General features: G+C 37.3%; 1 protein-coding gene across 2 annotated transcripts in view; it reads left to right on the plus strand.

The window, feature by feature from the left end:
* Window positions 1-13012, plus strand: part of C7H12orf4 (chromosome 7 C12orf4 homolog) — a 40351-nt gene extending 27339 nt beyond the window's left edge. For both annotated transcript variants that reach the window (XM_046013384.1, XM_046013385.1), the window contains exons 10-14: window positions 2313-2387; window positions 7079-7281; window positions 11164-11221; window positions 11810-11877; window positions 12485-13012. In XM_046013384.1, the coding sequence (XP_045869340.1) occupies window positions 2313-2387; window positions 7079-7281; window positions 11164-11221; window positions 11810-11877; window positions 12485-12577 (497 nt within the window). In that variant the 3' untranslated portion in view covers window positions 12578-13012. The remainder of the gene's footprint in view (window positions 1-2312; window positions 2388-7078; window positions 7282-11163; window positions 11222-11809; window positions 11878-12484) is intronic.
* The last annotated feature ends 9361 nt before the right edge of the window (window positions 13013-22373 follow it).

Genomic DNA, 22373 nt, shown 5'->3' on the forward strand with positions numbered 1-22373 from the left:
CTGTTATTAATCAGTTCCATGGTAGACATTTAATCTTTCCAAGCATTTTTGCTATTATAAGTAGTAATACATAAACCACCTTATGTCTACATCATTGTGCACATGTGAGCATCTCTGTAGGCAGCGACTCCTAAAGAGATATTACTGGGTTAAAGGGTGCATACATTGCTAATGTTGATAGTGTTTGCAGTGGCTCTCCATAGCAACGCCGCTAGTTTATATTCCTCTCTAGGGACTGTGGCTTTGCTGTAGCACTGTGTATCACATATGACAGAGCCAAGCTGTGTTAGGAAATCATACAGAAATGTATCCGAACAAAGGACCTTTCAGAAAATTCCTGTCTGTCCTTTTACTCTTCTACGATCTTCTTCCTCCATCTCATTCAAACTAGCAGTGATGTAATCAGAAACATCTTAATATTATTCTTAGTAGGGACTAAAAGCATGGAGATTGAGATCATGACAGGTGTGGGAGAAGGAGGAGGATTCTAAGTATATTTATGAGAGATAGAAAGTGTGCAGCAAATGACAGGAAGTTTTCAAACCACATACGGTTAAGGCAATGTGTATAAATCATGGTATTATTTTGTTCTTGTTCAAGCAACTATTTTGTGGTTTAAGTGAGTCAGTGAAACAAGCAGGTCTATAAAAGACAACTTTCTGAAAGGAACCCACATGTTGTCATAGAAGAACTCTGTGAAAATACTTTCTCCGTCTTTTCCTCTTCTGTGCACACCCACGTATTTGTTTTACATGTTTACATCCTGATACTCAAGTACCTGTTTATTCTAAGGCATTCCATTGTTTTCCATACTGTGTTCATTATATTAGGATCTTTCTATTTCTACAATCCATGATAATAAGCCAAATGCAGTTTTGTTTCTGTGTACATATTATATTAATTTTTTAAAAAATGAAAAATAGTGATTTTCTTAATATTACAAGGTATTACCATTAAAACATGGAGAGGGGAATGGACAATGACCTCTTCTCTCTTATTCACTTAGTAGGGATTCTGTTTGTTCATACCCCATATGAACAAAATCACTAGAGTCCTTATTTGTCATTTCTTGTTTTCTGTGTTATGTTCGTACATTTATTCAAAGCCTATCAGTTACATCACACTGTATGAGAGACAGACTATTACAGTAAATATAGATTCTGGCAACACAGAGTCTCCTTTCTCTGCCTTTCTCTCCCCCTGTTGATAACATATGTGCATTTATAAGGTACAATAATATAGTCAATTATTCAGAGTAGTCACTAAGTAAAAATATTAAGTTACTTTCATTCAGAACATTTTTGAAAGCATAATTGCCCTTGGTATTTTCAGTTTACCCATTTGAAGTTCTGGCTGTTTTCAAGTGATACTCTAATGGTGACAGCCATTCCAAATAGTTGTGTATTTAATTGGAATACATATACACCCTCTTAAAGATAGCTGCTTTGAATGCTAATATTCATTGTGCATTTTTGAGTTTTGGTAGAAGATACATCTGAACTTCTCAGAAATCGATTAAAAATACATATACATACATAAAATTATTTGCGTCCAAGTATAATGCATGGTCAATTGTGATTATTTTACCAATATTTATCCTTCTAAATAATATCATCCTTCCAGAAAGAAAGAACAGCTATTGACTATCTAAAACAAAAATTTCCCATTTGAAACAAAGTCTCATGTATCTGTTTGAAATAAATTGTATATGGTGACAGATAAGAAGTAACAGATTTCAATGAGAAAAAAAAAAAAAAAAAGAAGTAACAGATTTCAGAATGGGCTGAATATCAAGTGATTCCTGGTACTACTAAACATTTGCTTGTAGTCCTGAACAAGTTATATCACCAACAGTGACTCAGAATCTAAAAATAAAGATGACCACACAACACCTATCTAATGAAGTTTTTTTATGTGTAGTTAATTCAGTGCCCTGAACCTCCTAGATGAAAAACAGGGTAGTGGCAAGTGGAATGTGGTTAAGACCATAGGGTTTAGAATCTGGATATGTGAGTTCAAGACCTAGTTCTGCCATTTACTGTGCATCCTTGGTTAAGTTACTTAACTTACCTAACCCTCTGTTCCCTCGTGTATACAATGGAGATAGTAACAGTACCTACATCATGAGGTTGTATTTTAGGAGTTTTGTGAGAATTAAATGAGATGATACATGTAAAATATGTATCAGAATGCCTGGCACCTAACTAGCCTTAGCAGACTTTTGCTGTTACTGTGATTGTTTGGGAAGCAGTAGAATTAATGTGCTTTCATATGTTGTTATGTTCTTTCATGTTGCATTATCTCATGAGTAGATTCTGGAAACCGAAACGGAGGAAATGACGATAAGGCTAAAAATGCTGACAGAAACTATTTAAATATTTTACCTGGTAAGTAGTATTTTATTTGAAATTGCAGTTTTCTTATAATCACATCCATGGAGATCAGAGATTTGAAATAGAAGTTTTTATGGTGTATACATTGTAAGAAGTTTGTCAGTGTATCACTTTGAAACAACATTATATCGACAGAATGTACTTTCACAGATGTTCTGCAATTTAAATCTTTATTCTTATTCTAGTGCTGACTTTCTAGATCCATACAATAAATATTGTTCAGACAATTGCATAAATTTGATCACATTTGCTATTTTAAATTTCTTCTGTTACACATGAAGCAAGAAGTCATTTTTACTGTGAAATATAAAGAATACTAAAGACGGAAACAGTTGAACTTGTAGAAAAAATGTGGGTCATGTAATTTACAATCTTTCTTACTTCCACCTCCCCATAACAGTTCCTATTTCCCATTTCTTTAATTTCCTTTGTTATTTTTGGATAGATTATTTATCAGCTGGAAATTCAGGCTCTTGATCCTCTTCCAGACTGAATTCACTGTGGTGACCCTTGTAGTGTTTGGATGACAGGGTATGTAGTAAGGAAGGCATATCTCTTCACAAGCATAAAGTCTTTTAAGCTAACTAGTAAAAGTTTGCATTTCCCTAAATAACTAGGTTGTCCCTTCACTGTTTCTACCCCAGATTTTCTACATGTAGGTCACATTCCATTTAATGTAAGCAAATAGCATATCGCTTTCTGGTATCCACCATGGCAGTCCCAGTCAGTTAGCTTGTGGTCATCAGCTTCCGAACTCCCTCCCACCTTCAGAGATCCTACCTTCGTGGGTAATGTTAGAGGCAGGATTGCATCACCACATGCTGTTTCCTCCACTTTGTGGAACAGGAAACTGTCCTCCTCTCTATCTAAAAATACCTTCATTGAGACAGGATTTATTGTATTTCTCTGCACAGATCCATAATTTAAATCATCCATATTTTGTGGCTTTCTTAAAATGTGCCAATCTCCTTACCTATTCCGGAGGTACTGATGTGTGGGTTTTTTGCAACTTACCTCTTTCTTGCTATATTTAGTTCCTTCCTTGCTCCTTTTTGGGAAAAGTCTATAGGTTAGTATCACAACCACTAAATCAGGAAGATATGTCATAGTGAGCATTAGAAAATGAGTACCTCACTATTGGATTAGATATGCTGACAGCATCTGAATTTCCATTTGTCCAACAGCAAGAAGGTTTACCAGAGATGAAAAAAGATCCAAATCACAAATGCTTTTAAGTTTTCAAGCTATAAAACAAAATTTTTATTTATATATTTGTATATTTCATTATCTAAGTATTTATGGTTTATATCATCTAATTCTCACAACAACTTAGTAAGGAAAGCAGTCAGGCATTATTTTTCCCATTTCTTACATGAAGTACAAAAAATCTATAAATTGGATTGATTTGCCCAAGATCACTCAGCCAATAAGTGCTTAGAGACCAGATTTCTCAATACCCAATTTAGTCCTTTTTCTGCTATATCATACTATTTTGATGACCACTGCCAGCTCATAACCCCCATTTCACTACTGGGTAAAACAAGGCCAAGAGACAAGTCATGTAAGGTCAAATGAAGCAGTGCCAGTTTGGGGATTAGGAGCACCTGACTTGTTCACTAAATCGTCTGCCTCACCACTGGACCATAGCCCATATTTAATGCTGCCACTCCCCTCATCGAAATGATCAGTTGGAGCTGAGGTGGTAATGTACTTCATTGGGCCCAGAATGATACTGTCTCGTATGTTCTGCCAAGTTTCTGATAGGCGGTCTGCATCTTTTATTGCCTTCCAGGGAAATTGTTACTATACTCTTCCACCAATTTTCCTTTTCCTTTTTTTTTTTTTTTTTTTGTCTAGTTTATTTTGATGTCTCTGTTACTATAATTTCTTTTTCTGCTTATCTAGTCTTTTATCTTAAGTCAAAAGAAACAAAAAAGGCCTTTGCATGGGGCCTGTCAGTGGCATCCATGGGTACAGCTTACAAACGCTGGTAACTACAGATGAGTAAACATTGTGCTAATGTATGTCTAATACTTTTAAGCGTACTATGAGTTTTATAAGTCAATATAAGTAAAATCCTACAATAATGACTTTGAAGCAAGGGGAAGTAGAATTTGTGAGGGCAGGGGTTAGTGATGGAAGTGTAGTTCTTAGAAGAGCAAAGCTTTCCTAGAATTTTCATAGCAGAATTTCCAGGGAGGCATGTGTGTTTGAAAAAACATAGTCTTTATAAGCTTGTATATTTTACGTATTTATATTGAGAGAAACTGTAGAATATAAAGGCCGTTGACTAGTGTGGCTACATAGAAAATGGAGCAATTATAGGAAGCATGGATTTTAAGCCTCGTCTATAAACATTTGTTCATCCAGTCATTCAACAAATACTTACTAAGTACCTTCTATGTAACAGGCACTGTTCTGTGTGTTGGAGATAAAACATAAAACAAGATAGACAAAATCCCTGTAGTCATTGAGCAGAAACAATGGTCTCTTTGATTTAAAAAAAAAAAAAAAAAAGCTTTTGCAGAGCAGAGGAAACAGTCAACAAAACTGAAAGGCAACCATAGGAACAGGAGAAGATATTTGCAAATATCTTATCAGATAAAGGGCTGGTATGCAAAATCTGTAAAGAATTTATCAAACTCAACACTCAAGAAAAACAAAAAATCCAGTCAAGAAATGGGCAGAAGGCATGAACAAACATTTCTCCAAAGAAGACAACAGACACATGAAGAAATGCTCAACATCACTCAGCGTCAGGGAGATGCAAATCAAAACTACAATGAGATACCACCTCATGCTGGTCAAAATAGCTAAAATTAACAAGTCAGGAAACAGCAGATGTTGGTGAGGATGCAGAGAAAGGGGAACCCTCTTATAGTTGGGAATGCAAACTGGTGCAGCCACTCTGGAAAACAGTATGGAGGTTCCTCAAAAAGTTAACAATGGAGCTACCCTACAACCCAGAAATTGCATTACTAGATATTTGCCCAAAAGGTACAAACATAGTGATCCAAAGGGGCACCTGTACTCCAGTGTTTATAGCAGCAATGTCCACAACAGCCAAACTATGGAAAGATCCCAGATGTCGACAGATGAATAGATAAGAGAGGTATGTATGTATGTGTGGATATGCGTGTGCACATGCACACATATATATATAAAATATACTTAGCCATCAAAAAGAGTGTGATATTGCCCTTTGCAATGATATGGATAGAATGAGAGGGTATTATACTAAGTGGAATAAGTCAGAGAAAGACAAATACCATACGACTTCACTCATGTGGAATTTAAGAAACAAAACAGATGAACATAGGGAAAGAGGAGGAAAACAGAGAGGGAGGCAAGCAATAAGAGAGTCTTAACTTAAGGAACCAACTGATGGTTGCTGGAGGGGACATGGATAGGGGTTGGGGTAACCGGGTGATAGCACTAAGGAGGGCACTTGAAGTAATGAGCACTGAGTGTTGTATGCAACTGATGAATCACTGAATTCTACCTCTGAAACTAATAATACACTATGCATTAATTAAATTGAATTTAAATAATTTTTTTAAATAAAATAATCTCAAATGAAGATTTCAGTGCTGAGAAGAAAATAGAACAAAGAAAATAGAACAAAATAGAAAAAATAAGTGAGGGGTGCCCTATATCAGATGGGAGAATCAAGGAAGAGCTCTCTGAGAAGGTACTCTGATCTGAAACATCACTGTGAAAAGAAGTCAGACGTATAAGAATCGTGGGGGAAAACTTGATCAAGGCAGCCCTGATTTGGGAATAAACTCTACGTGTTGGAAGAACTTTACAAAAGCCTGTGTGGCGGCTTCAGAGGAGACGGTGAGACAAGAGGACAGACAGATAGATAGGCAGTATCCCGGTCATATAGACCATGGGAACCACAGTAAAGAGCTTGGATTGTCTTCTGGAAGAAGTATGAGCCTGCTGGACAATGTCAAGTAAATGAGTGATATAATCTGATTTATAATGAAATTGTTTGGGCTGCAAATGTGGAAATGGTTTGTAGGTAGGAAAGACTGGGAGCAGAGAGATGAAGAGGCTTTGACAAAACCCTAGGTGAGCGATGATGGTGGCGTGAACTAGGGTAAGAGTATGAGCTAGGGTAATAGCAATAAAAACGGAGTGCCTCAGGTTTGAGATATTTGTTGGAGATATTATTGAAAGTAGTTGATGGTGCACTGCACTGTGGATTAGGGAAGAGATACCAAGATAAAGAATGTAATTAAGGGCAACTTTGTGTTTCTGTCCTGTGCCAGTTAACTAACTGAAGGGAGATTAGATCCATGAATTGAGATGGAGAATGCTGATTTAGGGTGTGGGGAAGAGAGTTATCAAGCAACCTGTTTTTACATGCTCGCTTTGAGTCAAGTAGGACATTTTGATCATTTACATAAAAATAGAGATAAGTACTCATTTGATTTGCTTACTACTTAGTGGTCACTTCAGGCCAATTTGTGAACCTAATGCAAAATTGACTATTGTCTCTTTTTATCATCACCTCCAAGAATGAAGGAGCAGTGGCTGTATTTGCTTCCTGACCCAACATAGATTCCTGATACACCTCTCCTAGTTCAACTCATTGACTGCCATATAGTTCCGTATAAAGGCCACTGATGAATGTGATTTATTCATTTGAAAATCATGCTTGTATTTGGTGTTCCCAGGAGAATTTTACATTACACGGCATTCTAATCTCTCAGAAATACATGTTGCTTTCCACCTTTGTGTGGATGACAATGTGAAATCGGGAAACATTACTGCTCGAGATCCTGCCATTATGGGACTTCGAAATATACTCAAGGTTTGCTGTACCCATGACATCACAACTATAAGCATACCTCTCTTGCTGGTGCATGATATGTCAGAGGTAAGCACGTAGAAGAATAATACCATAATTTTATAAATATGTTAACCATTAACATTGTGTAATAATAATAATCCACTTTATATTTTGAAAGCATTTTTTAAAATAATCCAATAGACCTTTGTATCCCCTGTATGGTTAATAGCACTGAGTGACATGATACAAAACTGTGACTAATCCTTAACAATTTATGTCCAGAGAATTATAGCCTTAACCTAAATGGTAAGTAGACTAGAAAATCAAGATTAGTTTAAGCTTTGGATAAGACATAGGGCCCTACTCCTCCCCCTTTTCTCCCTCTTCCTCTCTTTTTGTCTTAAGTAGCATTAGATTTACCTCCGCATTTATATTTGGCCTACACTAACATTAAAATTAGTTTGCATTCTCTGAGTATGCATTAATAGGCAGCAGAAGGAGGTGCTAGATAACAGGAAGAAACCGGCCTCATTTTAACATTCTCTCAAGGATGCTCGAGGATGCGTTTTGGATAACACAGGTGTTGGCTTCCACAGTTAAAATATGGCATAATCATCGATTCACTTTATTATGTACTGTGCTTTGTTTTATATTTTGGAAAAAAGTCTTCCCATGACTGTTTGCTTTCTCCTGTTTTCCTTCTCATCCACATAAAAACTAGTTAGAGAGGATAAGCTGAAGAAATAATGCGAAGACCAAAACTCAAATTCAAGTAGTTTGGAGAAACAAAGTAGCCTCAAAACAATGGGTGCAGGCAAGTGCTTTTGGGAGAGCTAGTGGTCAGCCTGGTGATGAAGGACCCATATCAGCAACTTGGGGCCCACTGGTTCAGAGGTGGCTTTTTTTTTTTTTTTTTTTTTTAATAAAATGGCTCAATGCGCATTGTGAATGTCAGGTAGGAAGCCTGCCCATTAATTATTAAAACTTATTTCCCAAAATAAAAGGTGTTTAAATGCTACTTTTTAGAGCAAAACATTTCGCTTCATTCATCTTAAATGCAGTACCCTATGTAAACACACACACAAAATCAATTCCAGGTAAGAGGAGGTGATTTTAAATGATTTACCACTTACATCCAATTTGTATTTTCATCAGACACATTGTTTCAATTAAGAGAATTCTGGCTCCATCCTATGAAAGCTGCATCAGACTGCCTAATCTGTCACCATTCACTTATGTAGCCTAAGCCATACCTAATATGGTATCAGGAGAGATGAACACACATGGTTTGTTTGGGGTTTTTTCAACTGTAGCTTTATAAAGTTTTAGTTCCATCAGGCATGTTTAGCTGTGGTTAAGTTATCATCACTAACTAGTCCATCTATAAAAGTCTTTGGAGAATAACAAAGAAAGTTTGTGATGAATTCCAGCCACAAGGAAACATCCAAACATTCCTGCAGCTGGACTCCTGGTTAACCAGTTTATAAAAATGGTTATATGTAGGTGGGAAACAACCTCAAAAACAGTATTTCCAAAAGTCACTAAGTTTGGATTTACTTCCAGACATCTGATACTACTAGAATTCCCTCTCCCACAATGTTACAAAAGTTACATGTTTTAAATTGGGACAGCCAGCTGCAGGACATTAAGTTTGTTTCCAAAGTGTCCATTTTAATTCACAAAAGTATATTGAGCCACCATCCTCCCATTTGTTGTATTTAAACACCCATTCAGGTCAAGAAGTTTATTCTACAAATTCAGACAACACTGCACAGGATACAGAGTTAATCTTTGTTTTAGTTTTCATGCAAGGGTCCCAAAGCATTTTCAGGTGTTGTTTACTTTCTCTAACAAACAGAATTTCTAGACACTCGGTTACCACATTTTAGTATATGCACAGTAATGACCATAGTGTCTGTGTTATATAGAGCTGTAGAAATTAATTGCCGTTCTTAAAAAAAAAAAAAGAAGGAAAGGGAAAAATAATCTATCAGCAAGCAGAAAGACATCCTGATAATCACCAGGTTATCCCTATAGATATCTGTGATCTAAGATACTGTCATACCGGAGCCAATCTAACCTGGTAGGTGTAGAATGAACCTGCAAGTCAAGAATCCCAAGTTCCTGATTTCCTTTTATTTTTTATTGTTAACTTGTTCAATAATTTGGAACTTAGAGCTTTTAGTTATTATAATTGTAGTTGATGAAGACGTTATTTGTTTTAAAATTTTTATTAGAGTAGAATACACATATAGAAAAGTATACTGAAGTATATAGCTCAAATTCTCACAAACTTAACACCCCTGTAACCAGTACCTAGATCATAAAACCGAACATTACCACACACCCCAGAAGCCACCCTCATGCTCCCTTTCAGTCTCATAAATCACACTCTCTCCATGAGAGTAACCATTTTTTTCCATTTTGAAAAAGCATGGATTGCTTAGGCTTGTTTTTGTAGTTTATATAAGAAATCCTATAGTATGTACTCCTTTATCTGGCTTCTTTCACTCCATAATTATGTTTGTAAAATTTACCCACATCATTGTCTGTGGTTGTTCATATTATTCTATATTACTCTACTGTGTGACAGGACCACAATTAGCAATGCATTCTACTATTTAGGGACATTTGGGTAATTTCTAGGTTTTGATTATTATGACTTATGTTGCTATGAACATTCTAGTAGGGAGATTTTGGCATTTCTACTAGGTATATATACTTAGGGTTGGAATTGTTAGGTGTCATGGTATGTGTATGTTTAGCTTCCGTATTTACAACCAAATAGTTTCCCAAACTATGTACTTAACCCACTGTTTCTGAATGTGAAAAATTAGAAAGCCAGATTGTCCCTCACCCTGAGATAATGACTGAGAAACTGATTAATAGGAGTATGTCAGGTCCCTCAGAGACATATACTTGAGAGTAAAGAGTAGTCTTTCAGTTTCTCCCATGGGTGTATGAGCTCAGAAAATAACTCTGGTTACGTTCATTCCTATGTATTTTATGGGTTTTGGTGCCCTTGTAAATGGGATTGATTCTTTAATTTCTCTTTCTAATAATTTCATTATTAGTATTTTTTGCATTTTTCTGTCTTAATTTCTAATGTAATAACTACCAAGAGAAAAAATCCACAGAGGCAAAAGCTCATTGGTGCCCTCATTGATTTTTAAGAGGGTAAAAGATCTCCCGCCTCCGGGTCCCTGCTTCTCCGGGAAGACTACCTCTCCCCATGCTCATGCTCCATCTCGTTCTCTCTGTAAAATAAATAAGAATCTTTAAAAAAAAAAAGTGTAAAAGATCCTAAGACCCAAAAAGATTGAGAACCACTCTAATGAAATAATAAATGTACATTATAGTTTTGATTATGAAGACTTGCAACATGGGAAAGTAATTCTGGTGATAATGAAAAGAAGTAGAATTTACAATGGTATAATCACGGATCATAACTATAGAAAATAAATGGACCAGTTCTAGTCTGGCAGTAGCACTCATGTGTGCATTTGATCAGAGATTAGAAAGGAATGTAGAAAAATGAATGCATCCAGTTTAATAGGTGACTGGGATGGGATGTTTGTGTATTTCTGTCACTTTTGTAATAACATGTTATACAATAAAAGCATTTTAATGCATTGTTCCAATATTGTACAAGTTAATGGAATTATTCATGCTAAAATTGAGAATATTTGGAGTTCCTATTTCACTTTGTCTTTAGAATTATCTAGAAAGTTTTAAGGGTATGTTTATTTTTTTAATTATAATTAGTAGGATAATTAAATTGGTTTGTATTCCACAAATGTAGTCTAACAGTTATAACAAATTATACCTAAAGACCAGAGGAAATCCACCTAAGGTTAGCAAATAGGTGCCCAAATCTCTTCACGAAGTAGATGGTCAATATTATAGGTAATTTTTTTTTTTTACAAAGTTCTGTTAAAAACATATGATTTGTTTTGGTCCTCTTTTTAGGAAATGACTATACCATGGTGCTTAAGGAGAGCAGAACTTGTGTTTAAGTGTGTCAAAGGTAAGCAGAACCTTATGTTTCAACAACACGACCTGTTTTTCTTAGTCCCAACTATTGAAAGTAGAACAGCTCAGGAGAAGATTATGAACATTACCTCTGTCCTCTGGTGTCCCAATTAAAAGTGGTTTAACAAGACAAATATTTTTTTACTTCTCTTTTTCCAGTCATAAAGGAAACAAATCTCTGGCCCTCTTGAAATACAAGGATATTTGGATGTTATTTGTATTTTGCTCTGATTATACCTTGCTCTCTCTTGCCTTTTTATTTTCTTAAGAAGAAAAAATAGAACCACATCTTCACTCTTCCTTCAATAACCTGCTTTAGCTTCACTGTGTAGAGACTAAAAGGACTTGAGAAATCATAAGGGAAAGTGCATTGACAAAATGATGTTAAACCTCTCTGGCATGGAGAGTTAAGGATTGCAGAAGTTCATCTGTTCTTCGGGCCTAGCCTCTCCTGCACATGAGTGGCTACCCGGAAAGGCAAGACATGAAGCCCCACAGTGAAAATTCAGTTTATCTCCATAAGGGGCTGGTAGGTTTGAAGACCAGAACCTGTAATTCAGCGAAGTCTATTGCTCTGTTTTAGGTTTCATGATGGAAATGGCTTCATGGGATGGAGGAATTTCCAGGACAGTGCAGTTTCTGGTACCACAGGTATGTTATCTGAATAGATCTCTCCCCAGTTTAATCTCTGCTATAATATCACTCCCAGATACAGCTAGGCCTCCTGTCCTAAACTCAGTAGAACATAATAAAATGCTAACAGCTTTCTATTTATTAAGGGGAGAAGTGTTTGGATGCCATAAAGGCATTTAGATTGTTGTCAAATACGTCAGCATCTTCCACTCAAGGCATCTTTTATTTAACCCCAAAACCAAATTTGACTCATCTTTTGTTTTTTCCCCACATTGGTGATCTATAGTTCTTGAAAAATTCACATAAAAGGACATTAGCAGAAAATGATTCTGTATTTTATACAGAGCTTAGCAAAATCAGTGGTGCTTTAGTTACTGACTACACTAGAGTTATCTAGGGATTTTTCTGGTAATTAAACTTACTATTTGACAGAAACAACATCGTTTCTCAGAACGAAAATACCTGCTGCCCATAACCATGTGGTTAACTCAGTCATGAAAGAGAATTTCCAAATACGGCTGTCCTTATCTAGGACTAGTTCCATATTTTAAATGACTTTAAAATTTTAAAAATCAAGGATGGTTTAACAAATGTGAACTTTTTTTTTTTTTTTTGCTTCTGACAGAGTATTTCTGAAGAAATGTTTTATCAACTTAGTAACATGCTTCCCCAGATCTTCCGAGTATCATCAACACTTACTCTGACATCCAAGCACTAAACCCTTAGAGACTGACACGTTGGCAGAAGAAGCTTCTTAAACTTTCCAGGAACTTGTGCTGTGCTGGGATTCTGTCAAGCAAAAGATGCCCCAAAAGAGAACTTATAATCCAAGCCAAATCAAATCATGATGTATGTCTGTGAAACCTTCCAAAAATTCATATACTATATAGTCTAGTGATCAGCCTTTTACTTATACATTTATTCTTAACATTTCTTTATGAAACAATCTTTTTATCTACTGTTATGTCCTGTCTGTAAATATTAGTACCTGGACACTTGATACGGGAGATTGTTCATTGCATTTTCTTGGAGATAATCTGACTTTTCCAAAAGATTTGAATCATACCAAGTGCAAGACTTCATTAACCATAAAAATAAAATCTTTCCTTTACCATATTTGCCAAGCAAAAATTAAAGGGCAGTGCAATATACATTGCAAGTATGGATTTCTTGTGAAAATCTTTTAGAAACACAAGCATATGAGACAAAGTGCTTATTCTTTTAAATTCTCCTGTTTCAAAAACTCCTGATAAGGTTTTATAAGTCAGGGAAAAAAGTCAGGAAAGGACTTTGGATTCTTTACCTCTGTCTCATCCTCTCTATATGACCTTGCCCTTGTCTATTAATAACATTTCATGGGCTGGGAAAATAGTATGCTCATTTGCAAGCCCAACGGAAAGTTAGTCCAAACCAACACCTGGCAGAATTTCAGTGCTCATCAACATCATAACAGACAACAAAGATCATTTTTATTTCTCCATCCTGCTTCCTACATTCTCAGCTTCCTTAACCAGTCTTCCACTTCCTGCATTCCCTTGCTGATAACTATGTCCCCATTTCTTTCTGTGCTCTGTTTCCTCTCCTTTTTCGTCATCTTTCCTACTTTCTCAGATGAGGCATATCACTTATTTCTCCCATCTGTAACACATTTGCTATGAGTAGTGACTATATTTAACAAAGACATTTACAAAAGAAATAATTTCATCATATTCAAGTTATATGGATGTTGTAACTGACCAATGAAATGAAATGGAGGACCTTTGATATCCTAATGAGGTGTTACATCTTGATTCCAAGAAACAGAAAGTATTCTCATTAGTATACCTAAATACTTAAATGTAGTAACTTATAGAAACTCTTTTGACACACAAAATGTTTCCCCATAACGCAGAATGTGTCTTGATTTTCTATGCAAGGAAATGACTGTCCAAGTAACAACACTAAGGAGGACATGTACTCCAGACTGTATCTGTTACACACTAACACCTTCCACATGCTTTTCCAGGGAACCTGGTGATCCCACCAAGAAGAAGGTAAGTATTCTGCTCTCACAGTGAGAAATTGTCTTCCAGGCATCACTATTATCCTTAAGACTGATTCTAATGCAAAGCAAGGTACACACAGGTGGAAAATAGGGGTGTGTGAGAGCAGTATCAAAGACTACTTTAGATCATAATATGAAAGGTCAGATTGGAGGTGGGTGTCATTGGATCAGTATAAGGCATTCAAAAAGAGGAGCCGAGAATCTTTTCATAGAGGTCCTGTAACTAAGGGCCAGCCAACAGCTAGGGGCACAGCCAGAGGTCAGGGGATAGGAGTAAGTGTTCACTTATGGAAACTTGGTAAATGCTGCTGCCCTGTCCTTCCTCTTTCACTATATAATGTAGTGGCTTTCACTCCAGAGCAATTGGAGGTACCGTTTGACCCATGAAATCGAGATAAATGTATTAAATATCCTTTTTTTTCACATAGTACTATATTATGAGATATACAGAGTGTAAGATTGGAAAAATGCTTACGATGATATATGAAGACATACCAAACTCTGAGCTAGTAACAAATGTATAATTCAAAGCACTAATTATATGTATTCAAATGATGGAGATTTTAGTGAAGCAGTAGATGAGGAAGTCCAGACTTTTGTGTTTGGACCAGAAAGGGTGAGATCATGACCTTTTTCGGAATGTCAGTGTCAAGGCTTCATGGAGGGGAGCGGTTTGGTGCACTTCATGAGTGATGTGAAGAAGGTATCTCAACAGGCTGAGAACGGAACGGGCATTCTAGGTCTAAGATGCTGATAGGAACAGAAATCAAATGAAGGGAGGCACTAGCAAATGGCCTATGAGTTGAGAGAAGCTGACCACAAGAGCCTTTTGGGAGTGGGGTACAAGGCCTTGGTTCAAACATCAGTGGGGTGTTCCACTGAACATGAAGCTTTCTGTTTGCATGAAGCGTTACAGTGTTCCTAAGACAGATGACAATATGGGCCTCAAGTCCTTAAAAATATGCTTTGGAAATCATGCAGGGGCATTGAGCCTGGTGTCTCCATTCCGTATTGCTCTGTCCTCCCCTTCCCTGATTTTTGTTCTCAAAGCACAAAGCCAAGCAAAGCTATAACCGTGCCATTGATGAGAAGTGTGGCATCAGCTGTTCTCGGCATGGCATTGTGGCCGGAATGGAAGAAATGCATGAAAAAGAATTTCAACAGAAACACAGCTCGGTTTGCCTGGGAGTTGGCAGATCTCGTCCTGGCACAGAATACACATCGTTTGTGCCACTTCAATTGGATACTGGCTCATTCTCACAAGAAGAGAAAATGTTCCACAAAGGAAAGATGAATTCACGGAAACATTCCTAATGTAGAGGCCCTAAAGGAGATTCAGCAGAGCTGTGCCAAAAGAAGAAACAAAACTTAAGAGAGCAGTGTCTTGGCTGTTTCTCAGTCTCTAGGTGAGCATGATTGCTTTTCTGTGACTCCGTTCTCCCATTCGGATGAAACTGGACTGTTTTGCTCAGGAGGAGTTACAGCAGTGTGAAAATCATTATCACCGTTACGAAATAAAAACCGTTTTACAACACCTGATTTACCTGAAGTACCATGTATTCAGAACCATTTAGATGAATGGCTTTTCTACCCTTTAATCATCAAAGACCCTTTCCATTATCTTCTCCATATTTCTCTGAAACATTTTGAAAACTTTTACCTAGCAAACAATTGAAGTAAAAAAAAAAATCATCTTTTTGTTGTTGTTAAAGACATATCTGGGGAGCTGAGTGACAGTATTAGCAAGAAATACATAGTGTATTATTATCATTGTACAATTCCCCTACACAGTTTTTACACATAAAATACATAGAATTATTGTGTAATACCATGCAAATTCACAAAAATAACCTTGCCGTTTTACTTAACCTGCAAGATCTCATCCCAATGAAATGTATTTCAGAAAGATTTTTTTTTAGTTTATTTAATATTATGTTCAGCTAGCCCTCATTAGTTTTGATGTAGTGTTCAACGATTCATTAGTTGCATATGACACCCAGTGCTCATCACATGTGACCTATCACCCACTTACCCCATCTCCCACCCCCTCCCCTCTGTAACCCTCAGTTTATTTCCCAGAGGCCAGAGTCTCTTATGGTTCATCTGCCTCTCTGATCTCCTCCCATTCAGTTTTCCCTCCCTTCCCATATGGTCCTCTGCACTATTCCTTATGTTCCACATATGAGTGAAACCATATGATAGTTGTCTTTCTCTGCTTAACTTACTTCACTTAGCAGAATCCCCTCCAGTTCCATCCATGTCGATGCAAATGATGGGTATTCTGATGGCTGAGTAATATTCCATTGTATATATGGACCACATCTTCTTTATCCATTCATCTGTTGAAGGGCATCTTGGCTCCTCCCACAGTTTGGCTATTGCGGACATTGCTGCTATGAACATGGCGGTGCAGGTACCCCTTCTTTTCAGAAAGTTTTTTTTTAATAGCTCAATAACATCTCCAAGGACCACTAATTTTGGGAACCACAACTTTAGGTAGAAATACTTATGTGAGAGTACCTTACAAAGGGAGGGCAGGGATAAGGATGACATGAATAGCAGATTGACCCTAGAATCCCATTCAATAAGCGCCAAATGTTTACTGAGCTTCTTCCACACACAAAGGGCATGGTGGTTAGCAAGAGTCAGCCTCTAGAAGGCCATATACAAAGGCTATGGGACTTGAGGAACTATTTGATTAAGGTAAGAAGGCTTGGCAAGGTTTTCTGTGATCTGTGATGCTATGACCGAGATAAAATCCCAGGTGAAGAAGGTGAAGGGATAAGTAGCCTCCTGAGAATACCTACAGAAGGAATAATATGGGCTTGTGATGTCCTGTTCAATATACACAGCTACAATTATTGCAGTACAATCCAGATCTCTCTAGCTATCCTTTTCCTGACATATCCAAATCCAAAATTTGGCTGAATTTTACACCGTATGTAGTCAATCCTTATTAATCATGGATTCTACATTTGTGATTTCACCTATTGCTCAAATTTATTTGAATTCTAAAATTAGTCCATAAAGGCATTTACCAAGGCCCATAATCATTTACAAAAACAGTGTTTTTTTATAAATAAAAAAGAAAAAAAGTTGTGTGGCTGTTGTAACTGACCCACAGAATGAAATGAAGGACGTTTGGAAGCACTCACAAGAGAAAAATTTTGAATAGACACACAAACTTTCCCAGCTGAAAGGAGAAAGGTGACGCTCTGCCTTCTGGTTTCAGCGCTGGTAAACAAGTGTCCTTTTCGTGGTCTATTTAGTGTCATGTTTTCACACCTTTATGCTTTTTGTTGGTGATTTTGCTGTTCACCCCCCAAGTGCAATGCTGAAGTGCTATCTAGTGTAACCAAGCACAAGAAGGTTGTGATGTGCCTGATGGAGGAAACGTGTGTGTTCAAGAAGCATTGTCCAGGTGTGAGTTATAGTGCTGTCGGTCGTGAGTTCATGGTTACTGAGTCAACAATCTTTATCAAATAAGGTGTCTTTATTTTTTTTTTAAATAAGGTGTCTTTAAAAAGAAACACACATTTAAAAATGTTATGTATGGATTAACTCACAAAAATGTAGTGAGAGGCTTGCAGAAACCTCGCCCTATATTTCGGCTAGGAGCCGTGGCTCAAAATTTCCTCCTTCGTGTTCACAGCACTAGAAGCAACAGGCTGTGTGTCTTCTCTCACAGGCCAGAGCACGTCAAGAGCTACCTGTGGATATCTTTCACACACGGGGAATAAGACATGAAACATATAGCAGAGAAGCAAACAGGTCCTTTCTGGAGATGTTCAGGAATTAAGCAGAAATTGCTGTCACAAGTTAGTTATGATATCTGCAGGAGGAGAGTGTATTTGTGGGTCTCTCCTTCCCTGTTTCATTCTCTCCTGCTTTCTATCCTTCTTTTTTTCTTTCTTTCTTTATACGAAAGTCCTAGCTTCTTGTTATCAGGAAATCTGTACTCAAAACTGACAGTATGGCATCAGAGATGGGGAGCACAGTCCCTAGAATTAAGCGAATCAGGTTCAAGTGCCACCTCCCTGATTGACTTGCTGTGGTTTGTCACATTGGGCATATTACCTAACCCTCCTAGGCATGCTTCCTCATCTGTAAGCTAGGGAAAATTAATAATAGTATCTACCTCACTGAGTAGTTGGAAGGATTAAGTCAGAAAGTGCACACTACCTGGCATATAGTCATTCTATAAATATTTGCTGCAATTATCCTTCCTTCATGCCTTCCTGTCTCCCCTTCCTTCCTTTCTTCCTTCCTGTCTGACCTTTCTCCTGCTCTCCTTCCTTCCTTTCACTAGATAGTAGGGACTACAAGTCATTTAAAACGTCATGTCCTCAAGGAGCTTAAAACCCTATTGAGCTGAGAAGGGAAACTGTAACACAGTATTAGCCCACACAGAGTAAGGGTATACAGTCAGTGCAGAATAAAGTGTACACAGAGTGCTGTGGAAGTCAAAAGAGAAACATGAGCAATGCAGTGGGCTGAGAGGGATGTTGAGCCCCTTGCAAGCTGCTTGGCCTTGCCTTTCTCTGGCATTGCGTGAGTATCCTCTGGGAGCCCTTGTTACCCTCAATATAGGTCAAGCACAAATCCCCCTGGCAGGGAGACAGAATGCCACCTGTGCCAGTGGCAGCAACAACTTCAGGAACAAAGGACAGGGCAGGTTAGAATGTCAGGAGGAAGTCACAAGGTAGGTGAGTAACCCTGTATTTGAGTGGAGCAGGAAGGACTACTACATTTTTATCAGGTGAATCTAGATTTTAGACATAACAGTAGTATGAAGTAATTATAAAAGTGAAAGTCTCCTAGCCCTGTAGCAGCTTCTGGATTTGCTTCTGGAATGCTTTCCTGGTTCTTCTCTTATGACTCTCTTGTCAGTGAGCAGATTCAAAGTTTCCTACCTTACAGGTGACTGAGGCCAGAGGATTAAGTGCTGGCAAAGGATTAAATGCTACAAAGGTATAGGGAAGAAGTCCTGCCAGTGGAGGATTAGAATTCAGACATAAGTGGCCGACTTGGTGTACATTGTGCATGTGGTGGCAGTGAAGGGCTGGGGGTAATAAGCACAACAACTTTATTTTAAAAATTGGCTTGGCGGGGCACCTGGGTGGCTCAGTCAGTTAAGGGACTGCCTTTGGGTCAGGTCATGATCCCAGGGTCCTGGGATCAAACCCCACATCGGGCTCCCTGCTCAGTGGAGAGCCTGCTTCTCCCTCTCCCTCTGCCTACCTGTGCTCACTCTCTCTCTCTCTCTCTCTGTCAAATAAATAAATAAAATCTTTTTAAAAAAATTGTCTTGGCTTCAGAATAACAAACCACTGTAAAATTTAATGGCTGAAACAGGAAGCATTTATTTATTTATTTATTTATTTATTTATTTATTTATTTAATTTTTTAAAAAAATTTCCTTCCAGTGTTCCAGAATTCATTGTTTATGTACAGGAAGACTTTATTATTCATGACTCTATGGTTCACCTCTGTAGTTCTTCTGGTCCTACCTGTGCTCATTCATGAGCAGGTCTTCACACCTACTTCAGTCAGTGAGATAAGCAGTTCTGATGAATGTGACAAGGCTCTCTCACATGCTTGAGTGCTGGTTGCTGTAGGCTGGAATAGAAGAACCTCAGCTGGGACAACTGGACTTTCCTTCCCTGGGTCTCATCCTCCAGGAGGCTGGTCCAGAATTATTTGCATAGCATTCACAGAGTTAGCAAGGAGAGAGTGGAATCATGCACTAACTCTGGAGTTCTAGACTCAGAGCTGACATGCTAACACTTCCACCATGTTCTGTGGAAGAAGCAGGTCATGAAGCTAGCCCCTACTCGAGGAGTGAGGTAGTAGACTCCCCATGATGATGAGAAGGGCTACAGAAGTCACACTCTGAAGAGCATGGACACAGGATGGGGAGAAGAACTGACAATATTTTTGCTCTTAATGTGTCACTCTCTCCTCAGCAGTTACCACTCTCTTTTTTTTTTAAATTACCATATAATGTGTTATTTGTTTCAAGGGTACAGGTCTGTGATTCACCAGTTTTACACAATTCACAGCACTCATCATAGCATATAACCTCCCCCCTACACTGTTGGTGGGAATGCAAGCTGGTGCGGCCACTCTGGAAAACAGCATGGAGGTTCCTCAAAGAGTTGAAAACAGTTACCACTTTCTTGATGTTGTTTTTCACTCTTATGGGTTTATTTATAGTTTTAATGCATAGCTATATAGTGTAGCCATATCTATACAGTGTAGCTATAAATGTGTCATATTGAAATGTGCCAAGGGTCATATTGAAGCTTTGTTTTCTACATGTCATTCAACACCTTGCTTTTTAAAATTTCAACATCATGTTTTTGAGATTTAATCTTGTTAACATACATAGAGCTGGTTCACTAATTTTAGCTGCTATATTATTTTTGAATACTCTGAATTATATGCTTGAAACCCAGGTTACTGATGGACAATGGGAGGTTATTTTCACACTTGTGCCACTTTGTTCTGTGCTGTGGTAACCACATCCTTACACAGGATCATTGTGCATATATGCTAGTTTCTCCAGAGTATAGATCTCTGCATGCAACTGCTGCATTACAGAATCTTGACATCTTCAAATTGATAGTTTCAAATATTACTCCAAAGTGGTTGTACTAAATTCCCCTTCTGTTTTCAGTATGTGAACACCCCCTTTTCTCCATATCTCTTATAGACTAGGCACAAATTTTCAGAAATGTACATTTTTCCTGTTTTGATAAGTATGAAATATCATCTCATTGCTCTTTTGCTTTACGTTTCTGTGGTTACTGGTGATGATGTGTCAGTTTTTATTTTTGTTTTTTTGAGTTGTCCGTGTGGATCCTTTCTATTTTTTCTATTGAGTTGTCTTTTTCTTGTCCTCTTTTTAAATTTTATTTATTTGACATAGAGAGACAGAGACAGAGCACACAAACAGGGGGAGCAATGAAGGAAAAGAGAGAAGCAGGCTCTCCACTAAGCAGGAAGCCTGGTGCAGGGCTCATTCGCAGGACCCTGGGATCATGACCTGAGTCAAAGGCAGATGTTTAACTGACTGAGCCACCCAGGCACCCCTATTGGGTTGTCTTTTTTATATTGATTTATAGACATTCTTTTTATTGTCTGAACATTAAACCTTGATAACTTATTCTTGTACATCTTTTTCTGTAGTTTATAGTTTTCTTTTCAATTTTCTATTATATTTTATTTTTCACAATTTTCAATTTTAGTGTAATATAATTTATCACTCTAAGATATATCTAAGATCTGAACAGGAAAGCAAAAATAAACCTACGCCCAGGCTCTTCATGGTAAAACTGCAGGACACCCAAAATGAAGATAAAAGTCTTAACGTATTTTAGCTTTTTTAATAAAAACCAAGCAAAAGCATTTTGAATTACAATTTCGAAAAGAGCAGTCTTCTCAGTAGCAATAACAGATGCCAGAAAATGATCAGTGTCAGAGAAAATAACTGTCAACGAAAAGTTTTATACCTAACTAAACTATCATTCAAGCCATATGTCTACATAAACACATTTAAGTCATTAAAAGGGGTTTCAGCTAGAAGAACTCTCTAAAAGATCATCTCAAGGAAATTACTTTACTTCAGAAAGAAGGAAACTTATCCTCAAAGGAAGGAAGAGTCTTTCAAATTGAGAACACAGGGTTTGTTCCTATAAAACAGCAAAAGGCCAAGAGAAATTCGGCCAAGTCATCAACAAAAATATTTACCTGTTTATGGATTTTCTGATAACTCTAACTTAAGAGTTTAGCCATGGAACACACATGGCACACAGTCCCCATTTAATGTTTGCCAATGTTCTTTTGTTGGCACAACCTCCTTAGTTAAATGAAGACATCATTCCCTTATCAGAATTTCTCCATCTCTAAAACTTTATTTACTATTTTCCACCTATGCTGCATTCCAAGTCAATACTTCTTATCTGTTATCTGTTCACTCTTTCCTCTTAATTTGTATGTAACTTACTATTTGTTTCGATTTCATTTAACTTCAGTGCTGAGGACCACATATGTTTCAGTGTTGAGGATGACATAAATTCTACATTATTTTAATTTATAAAAATTCTTTGTAAATCTGCCTGGTATTTTGTCATAGTGTCTTGTTCTTTTCTTATGTTTTATATTCTTTCTATGACTAATCATTTGAGATATATTTATTATATATGCTTATCAGATCATTCAATTATTATTATTTTACTGATAACATTTAAGTTCTCTCCTAGCAAATTTCAATTATATAACACAGTGTTATCAACCATACTCACCGTGTTCACATTAGAGCCATAGATTTTATGCACCTTATAGCTGGAAGTTTGTATCCTTCTTACCAACCTCTCCTTATTTCTTCCACCTCCCCAGAGTCTAACTTTTTTTTAAGAGTCTACAGATAAGCAATGCCATGCAGTATTTGTCTTTCTTTGTTCAACTT

This window comes from Meles meles, chromosome 7 (assembly GCF_922984935.1).
Source record: "Meles meles chromosome 7, mMelMel3.1 paternal haplotype, whole genome shotgun sequence".
Taxonomy (NCBI): domain Eukaryota; kingdom Metazoa; phylum Chordata; class Mammalia; order Carnivora; family Mustelidae; genus Meles; species Meles meles.